The 25,979-nt window shown below is 58.1% G+C and overlaps 1 protein-coding gene across 3 annotated transcripts in view; it reads left to right on the top strand.

The window, feature by feature from the left end:
- The window catches only part of PTPRS (protein tyrosine phosphatase receptor type S), a 103,020-nt gene that overhangs the window by 30,925 nt on the left and 46,116 nt on the right, over window positions 1–25,979 (top strand). For 2 of the 3 annotated variants that reach the window (XM_032626553.1, XM_032626552.1), the window contains exons 2-5: window positions 8,171–8,374; window positions 14,558–14,703; window positions 15,289–15,430; window positions 21,534–21,722. In XM_032626553.1, coding sequence (XP_032482444.1) covers window positions 8,284–8,374; window positions 14,558–14,703; window positions 15,289–15,430; window positions 21,534–21,722 — 568 coding nt within the window. In that variant the 5' untranslated portion in view covers window positions 8,171–8,283. Of the gene's footprint in view, window positions 1–1,156; window positions 1,264–8,170; window positions 8,375–14,557; window positions 14,704–15,288; window positions 15,431–21,533; window positions 21,723–25,979 lie in introns of those variants that run through there. The other variant, XM_032626550.1, reaches the window with a different exon arrangement.

Raw genomic sequence — 25,979 nt, 5'->3', positions numbered from 1 at the left:
GCATTGTGGGTAAGGACGGTTAGCCTCTGGACCCAAACATTGGTTCGAATCGCTGCTCTTCCTGACCTTGGTAATCTCTCTCTATTCCTCCCTAACCCCTTTGGTTAATGGGGCTGATTGATGGCGGGGTGATGTGAGCCGTCACAGGGCTTGGAATATACTAAGATCTCAGTACACGTAGGCTATGGGAGTCGTCCAGAGCACTAATGGTGGAACTGATCCCAATTCGCCAGGGATGGGATCAGTTGGGGGGAACGCCTCCCACCTCGCACCGGCGGCTGCCCTTGGGTCTCCGTCAGGGTCCCTACCCCTCCCTGAGGCTTCCCCGCCAGCTCCCAGGACCTGCTGGGGCTCGGCGGCGTTCCCAGCCTCTCCCTTGGAGTTTTCAAACCCGCTCCGGGCAGCAGCGCCGGCCAGGATTGGCTGCCTGGGTGGGGTCGCCCCTTCTCCCGCCCCCCCCCCCCCACTCGGGATCGGGTGTCTCGGGCCTGGCACGGTGGCCCCATCTGTTTCCAATCTGGCCCTGCGCTCTCCGCCCCCTCAGGGTTGTGGCTAAGGTTGAGGCCTCTGCCACGGTGTCCCCGTTCATCCCCCCCCCAGACCCCAACTGGACTCCCAGCAGGAGAGAAGCCTCTTTGTGCCTTTGCCCCTCCCCCACACTGTGGGTTTCTGTGTTTGTAGGGGGCGCGGCCTCTGCCATCCAACCCAGACTGGGAGGGGATCTTCTGCCCCTTCTTCGACCTCCTGTATTTGGGTGTGTTTGGGGAGCTCTCTGCCGCCCTGTCCAGCATCCAGACCTTTCATCCGTTGCCGTGGCCATGATCAGCGCCTGGAAGGGAAGGGGGAGTAGGGTAGGGGAGCCCTCTGGCATCAGGCTTCCAAAGGGAGGGTCCTGAGCTGTGCCACTGGGGGCACCCCCTTATGTATGTGCACATTGCGGGGGGCACAGTGACCTCCTTGGAGGCCTCCCCGACACAGGACCCCCCATCCACGTAGGATTTCAGTGCCCGCTGATCTGGGTCCCGACTGGTCCCCCGCCCTACTTCCGGCCGGGCCCGCCCGAGGCTCGCTCTGGGGGCCCCCTCCCCGGGCCCACCCCCTGGCCGCCCCGCCCCTGGCCCCGCCCCGCCCCGCCCCCAGGCCGAGCTCGCTGCGCCTCGGCGTCTCCGAGTTCTCGCTGCGCTCCGGGCGGACCCTGGGTAGGGCTGCAACGGGCACGGCCGAGGCAGCGTGGGGCCCGGGCCCCGATTTCTGAGCCGTAGGGTGAGTGCGTCGGTACCCCCTTCCACCTCGAGGCCCAGTCTGCACTGGCCTTTGTCCATCTCCTGGCCCTCCACCCCGGGTTCCCCCCATACCCCCTCCCCGCGCGGCCTGGCCCAGCTGCCCTCCAGGGATAGCTCGAGCCCGCCGCTGCCTGGCGTGCCGCCCCACCCCGTTCAGGCCGGTCGCTCTCGTACTTTGGAAAACTCCAGACCGTTATGCTCTGTGGGGTCCCCTCCCCCGCCTGGCCCCCAGCCCGACCTCTTCCCCCACCTCCTGGGGGCGGAGCCAGGCTGGGGCAGCCTTCGCTGCCAGCCGTGAGGGGGGGGCGGTGCTCTGATAGCGGGTGGGTGCTTTGGCATCCTTCCTTCCGCTGGGGACCCGCTCCGCGGAGGAGGTGGCAGAACTGCTGGGCTGGGGGTGGGGGGTTAGTGGCTGGGATCCCTGCTCTTAGCCACTCCCCAGAACTCACAGAAAGTTTTCCTCTCTCACTTTGTCCCTGCGCCCCTCAGGCTTATGGACTCCAGATCGATGCTGTGCCTAGTCGGGGCTTTAATAAACTGAGGGGTTGGGCAGGCATATCAGCTCCCACCGTCCCACTTTCCATACCTGTCTCCAAGCTCCATGCCTCTGAACTCCCCCATTATTGCCTGGAGAATCCCGCTTCCCAGGATTCCTACTCAGAGTCCTGGGTGACCTTAGAGGGGCTTCCTGTGACTCCTGGGCTGACCCTCCTTGAGCCTCACCTCCATCCCTTAAGGCTTGAGCAGACATCCCCCCACCCCCAACCAAGAGCAGATGTAAGCTGCACCTGGAGGCCATGTCTATGTTGGCCTCTGCTGCCTGTGGCGGCTCCTTCTGGCCTCAGTTTCCCTCTCTGAAATGGACATGACCACAGGAGTGGTATGGGTAAAGTGTCAAATGGGGCCAGGCATGGAGTAGGCATCTAATAAATGCACGTTCCTAGGGTGGGGAGAAGACTCCCATCCTGGAGGATGATGGGTCTGTGACAGGAGAAGAGCTGGGATGGGAGACACCGGTGCTGAGGGAGCCCAGAGGGGACCCTGGTCCCTCCTGCGGCATCCAAGAGGGCTTCCTGGAGGAGGTGCCAGCTCAGCGGAGACCTGAGGATGAGCGTGAAGGCTGAGGTCTGATGGAGAACGAGGAATGGTGCGCTGGGTGGAAGGAAGAGCGTGCACAAATATCCTTGTGTGAGCCAGAAGGCAGTGAGTAGGGACACCCATAGGGCAAACAGGGCAGTCGGGGTGCAGCATGATGGAGTCGGCAGTTCTGGAGGCTAAGAATCTAGATTTTAATGGATTTTGATGGAAGCCATGGAAGGTTTTAGAGCAGAGGAGGGGCAGAGTCAAACACAGCTACTTCCAGCCCCAGGGTTGGGGGGGGTCAAGACTGGGCAGAGGAGGGGTCCCAGGGCTGGGGGAAGAGTCCAGTCTCAGCCTGGAGTGGGTAGGTCTGCGGCTACGGCTTGAAGGATGAGTTGACAGGTGGGCCCCCTGGAAGTAGGACCTGTATTAAGAAAGGACCAGAGGTGGACCGGTGCATTCTGAGAATTGTGGTGACCTGTGGGAAGAAGCAGCAGGGCAAGCCCAGGACACTGAGCAGAGGCGCTGGGGAGCCCTGGCAGGTGTGAGCAGCAGGGCAGGGGTGCACCCAGATCTTGGTGTTTCAGGCTCTTCCACGAAGCCGGCATGGGGGACATGCTGGCAGGGGCCATCCTGGCAGGCTGGGCACCCGGGGAGCGTGAACTGTGGGCTTGATTGAGAGCTGGTCTCTGGCCTCTAATCTTAACCCAGCCCAGCCCCTCCATGCTGCGTGACCCTCCGTGTGCAGCTAGCCCTCTCTGAGCCTCAATTTCCTCTGCTGTCAAACAGAAGGAAGCACGGGGAACATTTAAGAGGGCTGGGCACGTGGAGGGGGGCACGTAGCTGGCGTTACCCATTATTCCCTCTGGGGCTGGGCCTGGCTTCCCAGCTGCCCTGCCCATCCGCTCCTGGCGGTGGGGACCCTTGGGGACAGCACTCAATCCAAATCGATAGTCAACTAAAGGCAGATCCCTCAGCCCTGGTCCTAGCCCATTCCAGGAAGGTGGCAGGGCCAGTCCCACCCGGCTACATCCTGAGCCCGTTGCCTGGTGGGGGAACACTGAGGCCCCAGGAGGGAGAGGGGCTTGACCAGAGCCCCTTGGAGCCCACCAGGGGCTACCGAGCTAGAGCTTGGACCCTGTCTCACACTTTGGGGACACAGCAACCCAGGGAGGCTGGAGACCCGGGTCCTGCCCTCCAGGGGCTCTGAGGCCCTGGGAAAGGGGTTCCAGGCAGCAGGAAAGTCCCCTGGCCCTGAAGGGGGGCTTTGGGGCTGGAGAGGTGTGGGGCGTTGGTGTGAGGGTGGAGACGTTGTGTGTCCCTAGGGGGCTTTTCCTTCAGCCCCGCTGCCAGTGTCGCCCACCTCTCCTTCCCCTGGCCCCGGGAAGTCCCTGAGAGTCAGGGTTGTGCAGGTGAGCCCCTAGACCCCCAGGACAGACCAGACCCTCAGGCAGGGCAGGGAGAGGCAGCCCAGAGTCCTCAGGCCCTGGGACACCCGGCCCCATACGAGTGACACAGAGCCTATTTGCTGCCTAGTCCTGTGTCATAATCACTCTTTTATGCTCCCTGCTTTGCGTGGGCACACAGAGCTGGCTCCAGGATCGCGTGACCTGCACCCCAGCACCTGACTGGAATGGGTGCCCACTCACCCCCTGTGAAAGAGGTCTGGGAGCCCCCAGAGGCCATCCAGCAGGCCGCACCGGGCCCAGAGAAGGTCGTCCACTTTCCTGAGGTCACACAGTGGCCAGGGAAGGACACAGTCCTGTGTAAACGTGGTCTCTGGAACCAAGGCCCCAGCCAGCCGGGGGTCCTTGACAGTCCCCGCTCCTTTGTGAACCTCAGTTTCCTCATCTGTGCAAGACGGGCACCCACCTCTGCCCGGCTGCTGGGAACAGATGGTGGGCAGCTCTGCGCCTGGCACAGAGGTGGGCAGGGACCCTTCCGGGGCCCTGGGTTCCAGGTCCAGAGGCCACTCCCTTCCCTCCTCCCCATTCCCTGCCCAGCCTCATTTCCCACCCAAGTTATTTCCTGTGACTCCCATCGGTGGCAGCTCTGAGGCACCTATCTCAGTTTCCCTTTCTCAGCAGTGGGGAGGCTGATGGCTCAGGCTGCTTTACTGCAAGACCTGTCAGAGAGGAGGCTTGGTGTGGTGCCAGCCTGGCCACATCCCCTCCTGCCCAGAGCTGCCTAGGGTTCCTTGTTCTGTGGGTTCAGTGTGTGGCCACCGCTCTGCCCTAATCTCTCCCCATCTCCCTGCTAGGACCGCTCAGTATTGCTTCTTGTCCTTCCTTGTGCTGTTCCTTCTGTGGAGACACCCACCCCCATTCCCATTCACCCTTTAATTCTCAGTCAAGTCATAATATTAACATTATATCTGGAGGCAGAGAGGTCCAGGCAGAGGGTACCAACCCGTGCAAAGGCCCTGGGGTAGGACCGTGCCTGGCATGTGGGAGGAACAGCCAGGAGGCCCGCGTGTCTGGAGCAGAGGGAGGAGGGGAGGGCAGGGAGGGGACAGAGCAGGTCGTGCAGGACCTTGTGGGCATCAGGGAGGGCTTGGACTTTGACCACCAAAGGAGGAGGGATGGGACCTGACTCGGGTGCTAATAGGTGCCCTCTGGCGCTGAGGGGAAGACAGACGGGGTGGCGGGTGGCATGGCAGGAGATGACTCCATTGGTCCAGGTGAGCAATGAGGGGGCTGGACCGGGTAGAGGCAGAAGAAGGGGTAAGAATTAGACAGTCTCAGCCTAGATTTTGGAGACAGAGCTGACAGAATTTGCTTATATTCTCCCCCAACCCCTTGCAGGGGAGCCTACCCCTGGTCTTGCAGGAAGCCGGAAGATGTGGGAGGGTCTGGGGCTTTGCCATGGCAAGTTCTTCCAGGGAGAATGGGGGCCTAAGAGACCCAGGAACTTTTTTTTTTTTTTTGGCTGTACCTCACGGCATGTGGGATCTTACTTAGTTCCCTGACCAGGGATCGAGCCCACACCCCCTGCGTTGGAAGCGCAGACCGATAGGGAAGTCCCAACCCTGGAAATTTTAACCTTCTGTGTTCTGTCTGATCCTTTCCACCCTGGATTTGTCCCACACCTCCCACCCCCATTCCTGCTCCAGGCCTTGAAAGCCCCAGTGCCATGTACTCCCCCGGCCCAGCAGGCTGGAATGACCTCTTTTGGGGAGTTGGGAGCTGATGGCTGGGCTCCGCCTGTTCCTGGATCAGCCCCATCCTGCCCAGTAATTGGGAAGGTGGGGCTGCAGGAGCCAGGGGGTAATTAGGGGCCTCCTTTTTAGAAGGCGGCTGCCCCTGGCTCCAATGGGGCATAGGGGGTGGGGGAGGCATCGTGGCCAGGGCCACGTGACCCCTGCCCATGCCAGCTGGCATCGGAGGTGAGGAGACTAGAGCAGGGGAGTCACACACACACCCGCCCACCCCGGGGTGGTGGGTTTGAGCCCCTCCGTGTTAAAATTCTACCTCGGTTTCCCCAGATGCTCTGTGCGGGCCTGGGCAGCCGATCCAAGTGGTCTGGGCCAGAGCTGAGCCCCCTCCCCAGATGTGGCCAAGCTGATGTGCATCTGTGGGCGGGCCCAGCTGCTGTGGTCACCCTGGCCCCAGCTGGCCATGGGCCGGTTCCCCAGCTGGGACCTTCACCGTCCTCATCAGCCACTTGTGCTCTTAAAGGGCCCGTGGTTGGGTCCCAGTGTGTATCTGTGGTCTGACTATGCGCCTCCCTGTCTGTGCACGTGCATGTGAATGAGGGGGATCTGACGTTACGTGTCAGGGTGCATACTGTCTGGCTGGGTGCAGGTTTGCTCTGCTGACTACCCATCTCTGTAGCCCCACTGTGTGCCCGCATCCGAGTCTGTGAGCCGTGTGTTTTTACCTGCCAGGCCCTGTGGAGCTCCAGTGTGCCTCTGTGTTCATGCTTGCCTGTAGCCCAACCGTGTATGTGTATTGCCTGCCTGACCATGACCCTGTGTGTATATCTCATCTGGCTGTGTGTCTGTGGTCTTGGCATGTACCTGTGTGTCTCTGACCTGACTGCTTGTGGTCAGACTGTGTATATGTATTGATTGCCCCATTGTGACCCTTGTCTGTATCTTGTCTGATTCTGTGTGTCTGGGGTCTGATTTTGTGCCTCTCCATGTTTGTGGTCTGTGTGTCAGTTTTATTGGCCTGACTACACATGTGGACCCATCTCTGTTGCCTGACTGTGCAAATACATCTGTGACTATGTCTGGTCTCCCTGTCTGTCTGTGGTCTGACCGTGTGTCTGGGTCTGTCTGTGGCTGGCCTGTGTGCAAGCATCCTCCTTTTCTGTCTGGTCTGACTGTCCATGGTCTGACTGTGTGCCCGTTGAGTGCCCCTATCCCCACCCCCCTCATCCCACCTTCTCCACTCTCCACCCTGGGCCATGACCCGGCCACCACCAGCCCAGCCTTCCCCTGGGGCCACTCTGGGGCTGGGCGTGGTGACCACAGCTGGATATTTTGGGAGCCAGAAACACAGGGGCTGCCCCATGATTACGTGGCACCCGTCCCCGTGGCCATGGTGCGGACCCGCCTGGGGCATGGCCTGGGGTGGGTGTCTAAGGTTGACCCGGCCGCGAGGGCCTCATCCTTGGGCCTCCCTGGCCCTGGCCAAAGTGGAGAGGGGGCCATCCTAGGGTTTGGCCCCTGAGAAGGACCCTTCTGCCCTAGAGGAGTTTGGATTCTCGCCAGAGAAACAGACGCTGGGTGATGAACATTCTCACTTGATTTGCAGACTGGGGTAAATGCTGTGAAGGATGATCTCCGTCATTTCTGAAGCCGTGGGATGTGGAATTGGGGGTGGGGGCTGACCTGCCAGGGGCAGGGAGGGCTTCCAGAGGAAGTGACGGTGGAGCTGAGACCTGTCACGCGGTAGTGTGGGGACGGCATTTCCAGCAGAGAACACAGCAGGGTGTGACTGAGCTGGGACTGTGTGGCTGCATCTCCCGTGAGAGAGGGGACGAGACCAGTAGGCGCAGCTTCCTCTGGGACTGACGGGAGCCATGGGAGGTGTTAGAGCAGGGCAGGGACGGGCAGGTGTGTTTGCGGGGAAGGTCCATCTGGTGGCCGAACGGGCAGATTTGTAGGGACTGTCAGCAGTGTTAGCTGGAGCCTCTTCCTTCGGGTGGGCGGTCCAGCCTGCGAAGTGGGGGGGGAATTAGATGTTCAGAGCGCTTTCTAGAGGGGTTCTCAGTCCTGGTTTGGGGCTCAGCCTGGGGTCGGGGGCTCAGCCAGGGGTAAGGGCTGTCTCAGTCTGTTCTGGCTGCTGTAAGAGAATGCCATAGACTGGGTGGCTTATAAACAACACACATCTCTCACGGTTCTGGAGGCCAGAAGTCCAAGATCACGGTGGTGGCAGAATTGGTGTCTGGTGAGATCCTGCTTCCTGATTCACAGACGACCATCTTGCTATGTCCTCACATGGTGGCGGGGAGCGAGGAGGGAGTTCTCTGGGTCTCTTTATAAGGGCACTAATCCCATTCACAAGGGCTCCACCACATGACCTAATCACCTCCCAAAGGCCCCTAAGACCATCACACTGAGGGTTAGGTTTCAACATAATAACTTGTGGGGGGGACACAACATTCAGTTCATCGTGGGGGCTCAGCACTTTCTTTCTGCCCCATCGTCGCCCCCTGACCCTCCCCCATTGTCCTGTAACCCTCACCCTCTCATCCCGTGACTCTCCTCTGCCCTTCTGTGATCCTCCTGCTGCCTCCCCCATGAAGGCCCCCTGGATTCCCCTGCTCCCCTCTCACGGCCCCTCTTTTTGTCTCTGCAGACGCTGCCCCGACTGACGCTTGGCTTGAGGCCTCTCTGTGAGGGACCGTGGGGGGGGGGGGGGCCATCCCCCCTCCAGGGCCAGAGGTTGGAGGTTGCAGGTCACGGCCGAGCATGGCGCCTGCCTGGTGCCATGGTGTGGCATCTGTGGTTGGTCCCATGGGCCTCCTCGTGGTCCTGCTGGTAGGAGGCTGTGCCACAGAAGGTAAGTGTGGGCGTTTTGAGTTTGCATGTGCACGTGTGAACACGTGTCCCCACCCCACCCCACCCCCCCGGGGGGGGTGGGGAGGGTGCTGGTTTTGCCGTGCAGAGCCTCTGTGCTCTGTGAAAGAGGCCGAGTAGAATGCTTGCTGTGCACTGGGTCCTCAGAGGTGCAGAGGTGAATAACAAGAATGGTATGAAAAAGCAGTCATAGTGACAGTGATGACAGTGTCTGTTTGCCCAGCGTTGAATCTGCACCAAGCCCAGTGCTAAATGCAGGCTTTACCTGCTTCATCTCCCTCCACCTCACAGAACCCAGCATGCTAGTTTCATTACCATCCCCATTTTTCCATGAGAGAAACCAAAGCTCAGAGGGGACTGGGGCTTACTTGAAGTCACTCCTGAGGTAGCCACAGAGTTTTCCTTCCCTTGCCACAGGTGGAAATACCAGCACCCAGTTCGTAGACACACAGGCAATCAATCAAACCTTCCCAGGCGGAGCCAGGGGAGGCTTCTTGGGAGAGAGGGCATTGGAGCTGGGGTTTTGTGGGTGTATAGGAGTTTACCAGTAGAAAGGGCATTACTGGCGAAGGTGTTAGCACACAGAAAGGCCTGGAGGTGAAGAAAGATGTTGGTGTAGTTTGGGGATGGGCAAGGCTGTGCTTCTGGCAGTAACATGGAGAGGATGAGAGTCAGCCCTAGTCCTAATGCCACGGTCTGTCCCACCACGAGGGGCCTAGAGGAGGTGTCATTAGGCTGGTGGGGACACAAAGGGTCAGGTCAGCAGGGAAAGAAACTGGGATCTGCTGTTAGGCTGGGTTTGAATCCTGACTTTGCTGCTAACCTGCTGTGTGACCTTGGGCTAGTGACTCAACCTCGCTCAGCGGCCATTTCTACCTTGACAGAACGAAACTCAGCATCATCCATCTCCCAGCATTCCTGGGACAAGGACACATGATAAGCCCCTGCACGCTGCTTGCACACAGTAGGTCCACAATCCCGGGTTACCACGAGCATGGTAATTATTGCCCCTGGGTGAGAACACCAGGGACATACATACCTGCCTCATCCATCCGTGCTTTTTCTCGTTTTTATATTATTTTGTAGTAACTGCCTAACACATTCAGATCAGCCACCACCACCTGATGAGATGGAGGCTATTCTCCCCACCCCCATTGTACAGATGGAGAAACTGAGGCACAGTGAGGTTATGTTTTACAGCCAGGAATCGGCCAGTCTGCCTGGCGCCAGAGCCCGGGTTGCTACCCATCACCCCACACAGCCAGGCGTGCCTGGGCTGCGATCCATCTGGTCACCTCCCGGGGCCTGTGTCTTCTGTGCTCTATTCCTTGCAGTGGGAATAGTGGGCCGAGGGCTGAGCATTTTTAGCTTTTCATTCATTCACTTAACGCAGGGTTTCCCCTGCCCTCGGCACTGCTGAGGTCGGGGCCGGAGCATTCTCAGGGAGTGGGGGGCCGTCCTGGGCACTGTGGGGTGCGGAGTAGCATCCCTGGCCCCATCCCCTCGATGGCACCCCCATGTGACCACCACTGATTTAACTTACACTAGTGGAATAAATCATATATTTACAACTTTGACATCTTGCTCCAGTGATAATTAACCAGCCTTGGGCAGGATGCTGAGATCATTCCCATTGACAGGTGAGGAAACTGAGGCTGCAAAGTGACCATTGTGAGGAGGGGGTAGAGATCCCAGAGTTTGGAGGCTATCCTGTCCTGAGTTTGAATCCTCGCTCTATCGAGTGACCGTGGGTGGGGCTGTGCTCTCATTCATTCAGTGGGTTTTTCAGAAGCACCTACTGTGCGCCAGGCACTGGTTTAGACCTGCAAGACAAAACAGATATCCCACCCACCCCTTTTTTTGTGTGTGTGATATGCGGGCCTCTCACTGCTGTGGCCTCCCCCGTCGCAGAGCACAGGCTCCGGACGTGCAGGCTCAGCGGCCATGGCTCATGGGCCCAGCCGCTCTGCGGCATGTGGGATTCTCCTGGACCGGGGCACGAACCCGCGTCCCCTGCATCGGCAGGCGGACTCCCAACCACTGCACCACCGGGGAAACCCCCCACCCCCTTTTGGAGCTGATAATCTTGAGGGAGAGGCACCGAGTGTGCTGGATGGTGGATGTGCCCAGGAGCAAGATAAACAGGAAGGGAGATGAGAGCATGAGTGGAGGTTTAGGGGCTGCATTTCAAATGGGTGGGAGGGCATCGGGGAAGGTCACACCAAGGAGATGACATCTGAACAGAGACCTAAAGTAGCTGAGGAGTGCACCCCATGCATGTCTAGGGGGAAGGTGTCCTGGGCAGAAGGCATAACCTGTGCAAAGGTCCTGGGGCAGAACTGTGCCTGGTGTGTTGGAGGAACAGTGAGGAGGCCCGTGCGTCTGGAGCAGAGTGAGCGAGGGGGAGAGAGGGAGGAGGGGAGGGCAGGGAGGGGACGGGGCAGGTTGTGCAGGGCCTTGTAGGCAGCAGAGAGGATGTGGCTTGTACCCCAGGGAGGTGGGAGCCCTGGAGGGCTGTGGGCAGAGGGAGGGGCAGGCCCTGACTGAGGTGCTCACAGGTGCCCTCTGGCTGCTGAGGGAGGACAGACTTGAGGCTGGGGAGGACAGGATGGGGGGATGCCAGGGCAGAGGAGACTGCAGTGGTCCAGGTGAGCCATGAGGGATTGTGACCCAGGCTATCAGCACGGGGCATGTAGCCGGGGCTAGCTCCGTGGATGCTCCCTCAGTGAGCCCTGAAATTCTTTTTTTTTTTGGCCACACTGCGTGTAGCATGTGGGATCTTAGTTCCCTGACCAGGGATCGAACCCATGCCCCCTGCAGTGGAAGTGCGGAGTCCTAACCAATGGACCGCCAGGGATTTCCCCTGGAATTGTTACTACTGTATCCCTTTAGGTGTTGGTAGTGGCCTAGACTCAAACCCAGGTCTCCGTCTCCAAAGCTGGGGCATCTTGACCCCAGGAGGTGGTCTGTTTAGCAGGAACCCTGTCATCTGGGGGCCAGCAGAGGGGCTGTGGGCACCGTGATTGGCACTGCCAGCTTCAAGGAGTAGCCCAGGTCCTCAGGAAACCATTCGGGTGGGGGCTGTCAGGTGGTAGAGAGCCCGGGCAGGCAGCTGATGTGTCCACCATCCAGCACCAAGAGGAGTGATTTCTGCCCTAAAAACAGCTTCTGGTCCTGTGGGGCCTTCCCAGGGTGCTGTGCGGCCAGTCCAGGCTGGGTTGGAGGGGACTGGTGGGTGGGTCTCCAGCTCTGGCACCAGATTTTTCTCTGCAAAATCTGAAATGGAAAAACAGAAATCAGGCCAAGCCCTTCCCAGGCTCTGCGCTGTTGGCATCGCCACTCTGAACCTCGGTCTCTTCATCTAAGAAACAGGAACACCCAGGGTGCTCTCCATCACTGAAGACCCACAACCCTGTATATCAGGTGTACTATTTGCAAGGCTTTGGGAGCCAAATAGGACCAGGTTGGAATCTTAGCTCTTGCCCATCACAAGCTGGGTGACTGGGGGCCAGTCGCTCACCCTTTCTGAGCCTCAGAATAGAGCTGAGTGTGAGAACAGGCCCAGCACAAAAGGAGCGCTTGCTTGCCACAGGCTGCGGCCATACCGCAGTGTGTCTTTCTTATGTCTGGGGCCCCTTTGCCAAGAAGAGGAAGGGAGGGTTTGTCCAAATGAGAGAATCTAAGCATCTGCAAGAAATATTCTAATGGGGGATGCAGCGGGCGGAGAAAGCTCTTCCGGGCTGGCTGGGATCCCAGAGCTGCCTGGAGGTAAGCTGAGAGGCGTCTGCCCTGCAGCGAGGGGGCGCCAGGGAGCGAGTGGGCAGCTTCATTGGGCCCGGTATTAGGCAAGCATCAAGGTTCAAAGCCCCAGTTTTTCAGGGGTCACGGGGCACAGAGAAGTGGTGTGGTGGGGTCCCAAGGAGTGGGGTCTGTTTCATGCCCACCCTGCCAGGTAGCACATAACCAAGTATTTCAACCCAGTGTGGTCGGGGCCGTGATGGAAGGGGGCGCCCATGGAAGGATGGGGACAGAAGGGGGTCCTGACCCGGCCAGTGGTAATCCAAGAAGGCTCCCTGGGGGAGGTGCTGGCTGAGCTGAGGTTGAAGCCGCCAGATGAAGAGAGGAGGAGGGACAGCACGGGCTCCCATCGCGTCTCGTCTCCCGGATTGGAGGGTGCTCGGGGTGTCTTCTCGGCTCCGAGTCATAAAAAGGCAGCTGGATGCTTCTCGCTCCCTGCAGCCCGCTTCTGCCCTTCCTTCCAGTGGCTCCCCAGGGAGGATTTTTCCCAGAAGCGAGATTCCTGACCTGACCACAGAGACTTACCCCCATGACCTTGGCTGGGGACCCACATGGCCCCAGTCACCATTTCTGTAGGAGGGGCAACCCAGGCAAGGCAGAGCCAGAGAGGCAGGCCCAGTCCAGGGCTCAGCGTGGAGCAAAAACATCGAAATCAGGCTCGGGGCCTGGAGGTGAGAGGAACAGAAGACGTGGGCTTGGGGACTGATAGACCCAGGATCCAACCCTGTTGCTGTCATTTCTGAGCTGTGTGACGTCATGCAATCTCATTAAACTCCCTGAATCTGTACAATCCCATCTGTACAGTGGAATCAGCAATCACTTCCCCAGTAAGATACACAGGATTTGAGTGAGCCCACTGATGCCTGCATGCAGTGGGTCTGCTGATCTTCCAGAGAGGTGGCCAGTGTAGAGACTTACATGGTCACATCAGTGGGAGCACAGCCTGGAATGAGGGAGATGAGGCCAGTCAAGGCGCTGAGACGGGGACCCTCTTTTGTTCAAAGCCCAGCCTGAGTCACAGATGGGAGAAATTGGGCTCTGTGGCACCCAGACTTGGAACCTGAGGCCTCCTTGAACTTCTCGGCACTTCTGAGCAGCCAGAACTTTCTGGGTGAACCTGAGTGGCTCAGCGCTCAGAGGCCTGGCCTTGCTCAAGCTTGAGTTGTTCATCCTCTCTCTGCCTCTCCTCAGAGCCCAAACTTTTACGTACTTAATATATTTCTTTCATTGGCTCACCTCCTTGTAAGTATGTTGCAGCCCCTTGGGTCTGTCGGTAAAACTCTCAGAAGTAACTGAATTCGTCTTATGGGATACATTGTAGCATATTACCGTGGATGGAAATCCAGTATCCCTTTGGGCGATTCAGAGGTTACTGTGAAAAGTCAATAAAAGAAAGAGGACCATGTTAATGAACTCTCAGGTACTGTAGCCTGTGCCAGGTGCCGAGTTGAGGCTGTGGAGGCATCAAAGACATAGTAGCTCCCACTTGACACTTTCCTGGGGAGACTTAGCACATCAGATCGTCATGAGGGGCAAAGGATGGGGGCACAGGACCAGCCCGGTTCACATCCCCGCTCCGCCACCGGCTGGCCGTGTCGAAGCAAGTGCCTTGCCTGGTCTGTGCCTCGGTTTTCTCGAGTGTGAAATGAGGATCCTGGTGGCTCTGTCCCCCAGCACTGTCAGGAGGATGTGACGTTGCTGAGTGTACACCATCCGCATACAGTAGGCGCTCAATAAGCACTTGCTCTAGTGGTTGGCAGCATCCGAGCACCCATTTTCAGCTCTGGCCTCCAGCTCTGACTCCTTGTGTTTGGACACCTCCCACAGATGAAGAGGCTGGAGCCCTGGGTTCGATCTCCGGTCTGACTCTGACCTCAGGTCCCTTGGTCACCCCTCTGCTTCCCTGTTTGATGCCTCAGTCTCCCCACATGTCCTATCAGGGATTGATTAGACCAAGTTCTCTCCTCCCAAGTCTTTTTAAGATCAAGGACCCTCCATAGTTTGGCTGGTCACTACTGAGGGCCTTCAGGGGCTGAATTTAGGGACCCCAAAGTCTCAGGGGTATCTCCTCTCACCTTCCCCTGTGGCACTGGGTCTGAGCAGGTGTGCCTACGTGAGGTGTGTCCTCGTGTGAGTATGTGTGGCAGTTGTATCCGGGTGGGGGGCGGCGGTGGAGGTGCTGGGCAGGGCCCGGGGTGCCCACAGTGGGCAGTGGTATCATTTCTTCTTCTCTCCAGCCCTCCTGTCGGGCCCACATGGTACCTCTGTGTCCGGACAGAGGATGGAGGGCATGTTGACCTGGCCCCATAGGGTCCTTGTCACATGCCCTGGCCCACCAGAGCCCCTCCGCTTCCTGCTCTCTCCCCAGAGCCCCCCAGGTTCATCAAAGAACCCAAGGACCAGATTGGCGTGTCAGGGGGCGTGGCCTCCTTTGTGTGTCAGGCCACCGGAGATCCCAAGCCACGCGTGACCTGGAACAAGAAGGGCAAGAAGGTCAATTCGCAGCGCTTTGAGGTGAGTCAGGGGGAGGGGGGTGAGGGGAGGGGAGACAGCTGAGGGCCAGCCCCACCCCTGGACGGGGCCACGGCAGCTGAGCCACAGAAGCCGTCCCAGAAGCGTTCCCCAGATGGAGCACGGGCAGTCAGGGCAGGCACCCTCTCCAGACAGGTCCCTTCTCTTCTCCCACGCACTCTCTGCCACGTGCACCCCCCACCATGTGCCCCATGAGGGCCCTTCAGGCTCGCTTGTTCTGCCACCTTTGTGCTGTGCGGCCTCAAGCAACTCCCTGCCCTCTCTGAATCTTATCTCACCACTGCACACAGAAGGGAACTCAAAACTCTGTGCACAAGTACGTGGTCAGACACACACATTTCCACATCCAGCTTGCCTTCACATGCCTGTCACATGCCTGTCACCAGACTTACGTGCGAGTGTCACACACCCACTTATGCACAATACCCTTTACTTGTACAGACCGCTTTCTGCCTCCAGCATCTTTACATGGATGTATACACACATGTGTGTACAGCCCCCAGCTCCTCTCCTGTTCACGCCTGGGACCCCAGCCTCACCCTGACCTTTGTCCCCTACCCATGGCAGACGATCGAGTTTGATGGGAGTGCAGGGGCCGTGCTGAGGATCCAGCCACTCCGGACACCCCGGGATGAGAACGTGTACGAGTGTGTGGCCCAGAACTCAGTCGGGGAGATCACCGTCCATGCCAAGCTCACTGTCCTCCGAGGTATTGGGCTCCCCGGGGTGGGTCGGGGAGGACCTGGGGCCTGGACTTTGGGGACAAATACCAAAGGGATTCATGAAAGTCTTGCTTTGGATTTTCTCTTTGGGGGGGACCTTGGTCTCCTTTTTTTTAGCCTGTAATACAACTGGGGCCCAGAGCCTTCTGGTAGGAATTTACTGAGTCTTTGCCGAAAAGAAGAGTGTTAAGGGACTAGAGTCATCTCCATTTGTCATCTTAATCGTGCTCTTCTGACTACAAGAGGCAGAACCAACTCAAACTGAGAATTCATTGGTTCATGTAATTAAAATCTCTGTGGAGTAGACTAGCTTCAGGTTCAGCTGGATCCAGGAGCTCACGTGATGTTCTCAGAGTTCACTTTCTGCCTCTGGATTTGTTTTCTTCCCTATCAATGGTATCCTTAGTGAGATTCCCCCCCATTAGCCCCAGGCTCCAGGGCCCCCTGGACTAAATGACCCAGGACTGTTGCTGTTCGTTGGCCCAGCTTGGGTCAGATGACCATCCCTGAGCTGGTCACTGTGTCTGGAGGAACAAATACTCTGATCGGCAGAGTCTTCCTTGGGAGTCAAGTAGATGGGGACAGTAAGGGGTGGTTCCCTTAAAGAAACAAAGGAGGAATAGAAGGCTGGCTAGGCAGAAACAGCTAAATATCACCTCCTCATAGATTCACACAGATCCTTCCTGTGGGCTTCTTGCTGGCCTCATTCAGGTGGGCTAGGGACCAGGAAATGGCTCCCTTATTGTAAACCAGTATCATTCAGACAGTCTCACCACAAACCTGCCTGCCCCCGACCCCAGCTGCTCCCTGCTGCCTTCTCCCTTGCAAGGTGGTTTTAACCCAGGGGCCTGCAACTTGAGTTCGCATCCTGGCACTGCCCCTCCGTAGCTTTGTGACCTTGGGCAAGTTAATGAACCTCTCTGAGCTGCAGTGTCCTCACCTCCAAAGTGGAATAATAATGATGTTCACCACAAGGGATTGTCTCAGAGCCAGATACAAGTGGGGGACCAGCATGGTGCCACGAGGGGAACAAGCATTTGGTTGATTCTACCGATCTGATATTATTATTACTGTCGTTGTTATTCTGGTTGTGACAAGACAGCTGCCACCAGCCATACTGCAGCTGTCAGGTGGGTGGGTGGGTAGGTGGATTCTGCCTGTCGCCTACAGGGGCACCCCGACCCTGTCTGATCTCTAAGTAGAAGCCACTTGGAACTTCCCTGGTGGTCCATTGGTTAAAGACTTTGCGCTTCCACTGCAGGGGATGCGGGATCCCTGGTCAGGGAACTAAGATTCCATATGCTGCGCGGCATGGCCAAAAGGAAAAAAAAAAAAAAAAAAAAGTACAAGCCACTGCCAGCCATTGAGGGCAGGTGGCCCCCACATGCAACTCCCAGGTTGGGAGTCATCCCATGTCCTCCCAGGCAGTGGAGCCACGGTCAGCTTGGAGCTCTGGGAGGAGCCGTCACATTGGCCGCAGGGGCACGTGGTCCCAGACCCTGGTGTGCGACCGCCCTCAGAAAGCTCTGCCGTTACCGCCTAGAAATTCCTAGTAATTTTTTAACAAGAGGCCTCATAGTTTCATTGTGTGTGTGTCCTGGAGCCCATCCTGCTGGCGGATTGAGGGAGGAGGAGGGAAGGGGAGGAGTCCACCCGTCCCAGCCCGCCCCGCCTCTTCCCAGCAGATATTTTTGCCCTGACCTTTCTCAGGAACAGCCCGCCTCCCGCCCCGCACCACCCCCCCCCCCCCCCCCCCCCCCCCGCCCCACTGTGCCAGCCTCCTTTGTAAGCGCTCAGAGAGTTAAAAGGACACGCTGTGAATCTATTAACCGCACCAGTCTCTGGGAGTCTGGGAAAGACACATCTCCGTTCTCCGCCTCCCCCAACAAGACCCTTGGCATCTCTGTTCTCGGGCCGCCTAGAAAGACGTGGCGCTTGGGCTGGGCGCCCAGCCCAGAGCGTTTGACCCAGAACGCCTGTGCCCCTTGCCTCCCCCGCCTCGGGCCGCCCCCCCTCCCGCGCCCCGATCCCCAGGGACACCCTCCCCCCCACCCCACCCCCCCGCGGCTGAGCGGGAAGGTCTGGGCTGCCGGGCCCAGCACCCCCAGCTTCCCTTCCTCCGCTGCCATCTGATTGTGGACCCTGCTCACACCTCCCGCGCTGCTGTTTTAATTAAACTCCGAGGAATCAGGCACAATGTGGTACTCGATGAACATTTTTGTTTAATTAGGAGCTCTCGGTAACGTCAGGCGGCCGCGGCCTCCTCCACCCTGGCTGGCTGCCGCCCACAGGCACTCACGGGGGCCCCTCGCGGGGCTGCACGCACCCAGGAAGTGCTCATGTGTGGACACGCGTGGGGTGCGGGTGCATACGTGGGTGAGCACGCATGCACACTCGTGCACCCGTGCACACACACACACAGGAAACGGGTGCACAGAGGGACACCAGCAGACCCAGCCCCCAGCACGCCTGGGCCAGCTTTGAGCACCAAGAATTGAGGCCCAGTTGTCTTGGCCCGAACCTCCAGTGACGTCATCAGTAGCCAATCAGAACCATGCATGAGGTGGTCCAGGCCTCGGGCCGGGAAGAACAAACTGGGTGTGGAACGAGCTCAGACAGGATCCAGCCACCCCATCCGACCCCACAGGTCCAGGCCTGGCTTGGGGGTTCTGCAGATGCCGGCCACACCCAGCTTCCTCCAGGCTTAGCCCCGCCTGGGTTCAAATCCCAGCCTTGCTGTGTCCTGGCTGTATGACCCGGGCAGGTACGCATGTGTTTGAGCCTCAATTTCCCCCTCTGTGAAATAGATCCCATCTCAGAGGTGGGCACAGAAAGCTACCTTACAGGGCCTGGTACATAGTGCTCAGGACTTGGGACTTCCTCTACGAAGCGACCCCTGCCTGGGCCGGAACCACAGCTCTCTTGTTTAACTGGGGACACAGGTGATGGTGCCCCGGCCAGGCTCTCCCTTACCCCGTCTTGGCCTCCTGCCCCTTCCATGTACCTGGGTCTCTGTTCCCTCCCCACATGGTGGCCTCTGGCCCACCTCTTCCCAGCCCCCTGTCCATCCCCCAACACACCCACCATGCCCGGTGCCCCTCCTGGGCATTTGTAAGCAAATACACATTTATTATTTCCTTTTTACGCAAATAGCGGCTTTATCTTTACCAAGAGGCAGCAGGCTTCTTCTATAAAACACCAGAGTAAATATTTTTGACTCTGCAGGCTAGACAGCGTGTCTTGCAACTTCTCAGTTCAGGAAAGCCGTGTAGATGATGAGGAAACCAATGGACGTGGCCATGCACCAATAAAACTATCAACAAAAACAAGTGGGGCCCCAGGTTTGGCCCAGGGGCTGTAGTTTTTTGTTTCTGTTTTCTTTTAATTAATTAATTAATTAATTAATTTGGCTGCGCCGGGTCTTAGTTGCAGCACGTGGGATCTTTCATTGCGGTGCACGGGCTTCTCTCTTGTCGCGGCGTGCGGGCTCCAGAGCGCACAGGCTCAGTTGCCGCACGCAGGCTTAGTTGCCCCGCAGCATGTGGGATCTTAGTTCCCCGAGCAGGGATCGAACCCGCATCCCCTGCATTGGAAGGCGGATTCTTAACCACTGCGCCACCAGGGAAGTCCCAGGGGCTGTAGTTTTTGATCCTTGGTCTACACGTCTTTCACACTGAACTCTGTCCACTTAGGAATGCATCTTGGAGTTCGTTACGAATCTGTCTGTAAGGCGATTCCTTCTGCTTGTTTCGGGGACCCATCCATAGATGGCCCAGGTCTCTGTTGACAGGTGTTTACATTGTCGCCAGCATTTTCCCGTTACTGTCGGTGCCTCAGGAATACCTCTGCCTTCCTACTTGAGTGCACGGGCCTGGGGAGCCAGCCGCTGAGCTGAGGGCTTCAGGGGTCTCAGGTGGATGGTACCAACTCGCCCCTTCTGGTCCCGCTGTACCAACGAACATTCTGCCAGCTGTGGACTCGCAGGCCTGTCTCTCCTCGGTCCCATCAGCCCTGCGTGCGATCGCTTTTTTGTCACTTGTCCATCGGGGGTGGGGCAGGGACTGTGTTAGTTTGCTAGGGCTGCTCTGACAAAGTACCACAGTCTGGGCGGCTTATATCACATGTTTTTTTCAGTCTGGAGGCCGGAGGTCCTAGATCAAGGTGTCGGCAGGGTTGGTTCCTTCTGAGGCCTCTCTCCTTGCCTCAGAGACAGCCGTCTTCTCCTGGGTCTTTACATGGTCTCCACTCTGTGTGTTCTTAATCTTCTCTTCTTATGAGGACACCAGTCGCGTTGGATGAGGGTCACCCTAATACCGCATTTGACTTAATGACCTTTCTAAAGACTCTGTCTCCAAATACAATGTAATTCTGAGGTCCCGAGGGTTAGGGCCTCAACCTATGTATTGGAGGAGGGGGGAGGTACACATTTCAGCCCATAACAAGGGGGCTAGTGGCTGTTTTAATTTTAGCTGAGGAAGCCTGCCCTACCCCAGGGGACCCTTTGTCCACTGGAGATGACAGGCCAGACCAGAGCTGGGGGTTTTAGGGGTGAGAGCAAAAGGATCCAGGAGTCCAGGTGCTGGAGGGGGAGGGCAAAGGTGCAAGAGGGGGTGGGACCTGGTGGGAGGCTGATGAGCTGCATACCCCACCCAGGCATCAACTCCAGCTGAGTCAGACCATGGAGCCCACAGTGCGATGTGCAAATTACATGAACGAAGGCCACCCGCCCCGTCGCCTCAGGCCAGAACCACATTCTTCTTTTTTTAAAAAAATTTTTTATTGGGATATAATTGACTTACAGTGTTGTATTAGTATCAGCTGTACAGCAAAGTGTATCTGTTATACAAAAACGTATATCCACTCTTTTTGTTTTTAAAATTTTTGTTTTAAATTTATTTATCTTTGGCTGTTGGGTCTTCGTTGCTCCACGCGGGCTTTCTCTAGTTGAGGCGAGCGGGGGCTACTCCTCGTTGAGGTGCACGGGCTTCTCATTGCGGTGGCTTCTCTTGCTGTGGAGCACGGGCTCTAGGCACACGGGCTTCAGTAGTTGTGGCACGCGGGCTCAGTAGTTGTGGCACGCGGGCTCAGTAGTTGTGGCACATGGGCTCAGTAGTTGTGGCACACGGGCTTCAGTAGTCGTGGCTTGCGGGCTCTAGAGCACGGGCTCAGTAGTAGGCACACCTGCTGTGTGCCAGGACCTGCATGAGGTGGTAGGGACGTGGCGGAGACGCAGATACATCACAATCCATGGAGTTTGACGCTTGGATGTTCTGGAGTCCAGGAGAAGTTTTTATGATTATTGTTATTATTTTGGCCATGCTTTGCGGCATGCAGGATCTTAGTTCCCCAACCAGGGATCAAACCCATGCTCCCTTCAGTGGAAGCATGGAGTCCTAACCACTGGACCGCCAGGGAAGTCCCCAGGAGGATTTATAACTTGGGGCCACGAGCTAGCCTGAGGTGACCAAGGGGTGATGCAGGAGGGGGCGTGATGACTTTGGGGACCAAGGTGACTGGTGTGGCTGGATGGAGAGAGCGAGAAGTGTGAGGCTGGTGTGCGACGGGGCAGCCGAGGCCGGTGGGGGCCAGCGTCGGGCAAGAAGGCTGGGTTCCTCCAGAGGGTGGTGGGGGCCACTGGCAGCTGGGGGGCGGTGTGGTGCCATTTACATTCCGAAAAGCTCCTTCTGGCTGCTGTAAAGTAACCCAAGGGTTTTGTAGCCTCTGCGCTGCTGACATCAGGGCTGGATCATCCTCTGTAGGGCCGTCCTAGGCGCTGGGAGGGGTGGCGCTGTATCCCTGGGCCCACCGACTCAATGCCAGGAGTGACAACCACAGATGTCCCCAGACATGGCCCAGTGTCCCCTGGGGGCAGGATCGCCCCGGGACAGAGGTACTGGTCTAGCCCGATGTTCTCCCAGCAGTTCCCCGACATGAGACTGATCTTTCTCACAGACAGAGAAAGGAACAGGCTCCAGGAGGTCACCCAGCCAGGCAGGGGCTGGACCCAGGGCCCGTCCCGGAGCCCCACCCTGGTGGCATGGACTTGTGACAACTGGGCCTCTGCTTTGTTTTTCCCGTCTCCACCCTCAGAGGACCAGCTGCCCCCTGGTTTCCCCAACATCGACATGGGCCCCCAGCTGAAGGTGGTAGAGCGGACGCGGACAGCTACCATGCTCTGTGCTGCGAGTGGCAACCCTGACCCCGAGATCACCTGGTTCAAGGACTTCTTGCCCGTGGACCCCAGTGCCAGCGATGGACGGATCAAGCAGCTGCGGTCAGGTGAGCACAGGTGGCCAGGAGGATGTGGCAGCCAGAGGGTGGGAGGGGGAGGACGGCATCCCAGGACCCAAGCCCTGGGGGCTGATGGAGGACAGAAAGGCAGAGCGGATGTGCAGACGCGGAGGGCATTGGTATTGGGGGAGAAAGTGTCTTCAGAGCTGAACCAGTGGGGATGTGATAGGATATAGACGGGCAGGGGTAATGGGGAGCTATGGCGGATGGTAGGGGGAGGGTTCTTCAGTGCCTGCATGGAGATATAATGGACCCAGATATGTACAACGATGGGCAGCTGCAGAGGCCGCAGGGGCAGAGGGTCTCCAGTACCCAAGCAGTGAGGTCCTAATGAGGCACAGATAGTTGCGGGTGATGGAAACCCACAGAGGAGGGTGGGTGTCTACAGTGCCCCAACAGTGGGGACACAGTGGGGGAACAGACAGGCAGAGGTGATGGGGAGCCATGGAAGGTGGCAGAGGGAGGGTATCTTCTGTGCTAAAGCAGTAGACTTGTCCAGTGAGGATATAATGGGGTCCAGACAGGTAGGAGTAGAGGGGAGCATAAGGCAAAGGCAAGAGAGTATTTCCAGTGCTGAAGCAGTGGGTGTCTCCAAAGGAGATAGTGGGCATAGACGGGTAAGGTACTGGGGAGCCGTAGAGGGCTGCAGGGAGAGAGTGTCTCCAAGACTGAAGCAGTAAGGACGTGATGGGGCACGGACAGGCAGTCCAGCCTGTTTGTCCAGGCCCCGGCTGGGATAGGGGAGCCTTGGACAAAGCACAAGGCCTTGGCCACCTTGGGACCAGGCACTTCCACAGTCGTGTCTTAGCACAGCACCTCTGTGCCCCTGTCTGTGGGTCCATCTCTCTGGGGGGCTGTGTGTGCCTCATGTCGGCTGTCTTAACTGCCTCACGAACGTCTGCGTGTGTGTGTCCGGGCTCCCTGTGTGTCCTGACCTGCTCCGCATCTGTGGGCACACACAGGCTATGCTATCAGCCCAGGGTTGCCTCCCCACCCCGCATAGCAGAGCTTGTCCACGTGTGTCTCTGTCACACGTGTATCCGCGTGACAGTCCCTTCCGTGTGCACGTCTCAGGCTGGTCCTTGTGGGCGCGGACACGTGTGTGGTCGGAATGTGCCCACGGGCACTTACGCATGTTTCAGTCACATGGACACGTGTTGGTGCACCCTCTCTTTTCTCTCTCCCCTTCCTCTGAGGGCCCCGCCCTGGAGCCACCCCTGCCTGAAGACCACCCCATCATTCTCAGCGCCCCTCCCCCCCCCACTCACTGCCCAGTCCCGTCCTCTGAGGAGTCCTGTCTGCCCATCCTCTGCTTTCTCCTTCCCTCAGCAAAGACCCAAACCCTGAAAAGGGGCAGATGTTAAGCCCAGAATTTCTTCCCGGGAGAGACCTGGACCTCGCACTGGGGAGAGACGTAGCCTTTCCCCGTCCCGACCCGTCTGAGGGTATTTGCAGCTTGGGGGGTTCAGCTGGAGGAGCGATGGCAACCTTCGGGATCCAGTTGCTTCTCTGCTGGTTTCCACCATTGTTGCCCCAATATAATGAAATGACTAAGAGTGTGGACCTCGGTGCCCCATCCCCTGGGTCTCAGCGTCCTCCTAAACTGTGCCTATTCCCTAGCGTTTCCGTGAGGAGCCCCTGAGAGGCTGCCTGGCATATAGCAAGTGCTCAGTGAACATCAGCTGCTTTAAAAATCATGATCAAGGGACTTCCCTGGTGGTCTGGTGGTTAAGACTCCGAGCTTCCACTGCAGGAGGCACGGGTTCGATCCCCAGTTGGGGAACTAAGATCCCACGAGCCGCACAGCACGGCCAAAGGAAAAAAAAAATTTGTAATCAATCTGATCATTATTCTGACCTCCCCTCCCGCACCCACGAGGATACAGGCTTCTGCATAACCACCCGTTAATGTTCCTGTTCTCTTTTCTTGTCCCTCCGTTGTAAACGTTCAGAAACCTTTGGTAAGTTTAATTTCTTCACCACGTCAACAACTAACGCCCCCCCCCCCACCGTGTCCCCCCTTCCCGTCCCCTCCCCTCAGACTAACGGCCACTGTGACAGTAACTGTGACCCACTCCACGTGGCATGTTTACTAACGTCTCCCCCCACCCGCCCCCCTGCCCCTGACCACCCGACCCTCCCCATCCGGACATCTGGGGGCTGCAGAGAGAGGAGCCCAAAAGGAAAAGAGGAAAAAAGACAAGAGCACGAGGGGCTAGTGGAGCTTCGCACATACGGCACCCCCTGCCCCATTCTGGGCCTTGACACTGCTGGAAAATGTGAAATTACGGAAGTTTGCGGGCTGGATCTAGGGAGAAGGAGGAATGTTCCAGCTGGGCTAGTACTGGGTGTATCTCGTCCTCTTTTCCCAGCCCAGCCTAAGTCCCCTGAATCCAACTTGCTGGGCTAATTCTTACTAAGGTAAGAATGACTAATATTGGCCCGTGATAGTAACTTCTCATCTTCCTCAGAGTAGAAAGCAAAACCACCTTCAATACCCAAGAGGTGTATCTTTTCCTTTCAACATAGTGGCCGTGGGCTATTTGGCCATCTTGGGAAGTTCTGGCCTTTGGCCTTTGGCTTCTATCACTTGGACTGTGGTGATAGGTCCAAGTGTAGCATAACAGCCTGAGCCAGAGCTGACCTAGATTCCCACTGACCCAGATTTTCGCTCTCCATGGTGCAGCCTTAGGCAAATTCCCCTCCTTCCTCCTGTGTCCCCTCCCTCCGTGTGAAGAGGGGGAGTGGCCCCATTAGGTTGGGGATTTTGTAAGAGATAATATAGGGCCCCCCTAAAGTTCTAGAGGGGCCCCAGCCTGGGAGGCTGGAGAGCTGGGTTCAAGGCTCAGCCCTGCCTCTGACTCATGGCATGACAGTTCCTTGGCCCCTTGTGGGCCTCGGTTCGTTCACCTGCAAAACGGGCCTGGGCCAGACAGAAAGAGCTGTGTTTTCTCACCCTCGGCGGCTTCCCTGCCCTGGCCTTAGGGTGCCCAGGTCCTCAGCAGAGAGGGAGGGGGCCCAGATCTCCCCTGGGAAGATGAACAGAGGGTGGGAAACTCTAGCCCGGCACCACCATTTCTGGTCTCCTGAGGTGTCCCAGCCCCCAGCGCCCATATAGACACATAGATCGTTCTCTTCCTCTTTTCCTTTTGGACATTAAGGAGGCTGCAGGGCCCTCCCTCTGCCCTCCATCCCCTTTCACTGCCCTTCCCTGTCCCTCCTACTTGGCCTGTCTGTAACACCTTCCCTTTGCTTTGTTAATGCCCAGCCCTGGGGCGCTAACCCCTCTCCCCCTTCTCTAACAAGACTCCCGAGACCCCCATCATTCCGTGACCCTCCTGAGAAGGAATAGGAGGGGAGGTCGTGGACCTCCCTCCCTCGACCCAGAAGAAAGGCAGCCCACAGGGCCAGGCGAGGCCATGGACCTCCCTGGGGCATTGCCACGCCCCTCAGGCCAGTCCAGAGGGGCTTCTAGACTCAGCCCCTCCTTCCCCAGGAGATTCTTGCCTCCTATGGGAAGCCCTCCTGATTCTCCCTCAGCAAGGCCTGCAGGGTTTGTAGGCCCAGGGCTGCCTCAGCGCCCCCTCCCAGCCCCCGGGGACAGAGTGTTCAGGCCTGGCTCGTGGCCCAGCCCCGCCTCCCTGGGGCCCCCTGGCCCCGCCAGGACTGCCTTCTGACATTCACCTGACTCTCTCTGCTTCCCTTACAGAAAGCACTCCGATCCGAGGTAAGAGGCTCTTTCCTCACCCACCCACCCACTCACACTCTCTCTCACCGCCCGCCCAGCCCCCCAGGCTCCACGGGGGGCTGCCCCAGGCCCCCCTCCACATGTGTTCTCCTCGCCACCCCGCCCAGTGTCTGTGCAGTCTCTGTGTCTATGTCACTATCTGTGGCTGGGGGCTGAGTGTGGCCGTGGTGGTCCTTTGGGTCACCTGGCCGCAGTCAGGGGGTTGTGTCCTCAGGAAGGGGCAGCGTCTCCCATGCCCACCCAGAGCGCTGGGAGTCAGGCTTCTGACCACTGCTCTGTATGCAGCCCTCATCCGTCCCTAGCCTTGGTATTCCCATCTGTACAATGGACGTGCAGAGGGGGCCTCCCAGCTCTGAAGCTTTGATTTGGGTGGCGGGGCAGGAGGAGTGGAGAGTCCAGCTTGAGGGAGCAGAGAGGCAGTCTCAAGGGCAGCCCCATGGTGCTGCCCTTAGAGAATAGACTAGAACAGACCTGGGTGGGAACCCTAGGGAAGAGTCC

Source organism: Phocoena sinus, chromosome 3, assembly GCF_008692025.1.
Source record: "Phocoena sinus isolate mPhoSin1 chromosome 3, mPhoSin1.pri, whole genome shotgun sequence".
Classification (NCBI taxonomy): Eukaryota; Metazoa; Chordata; class Mammalia; order Artiodactyla; family Phocoenidae; genus Phocoena; species Phocoena sinus.
The sequence above is the reverse complement of the archived record's forward strand: the minus strand, read 5'-3'. Positions and strand labels throughout refer to the sequence as shown.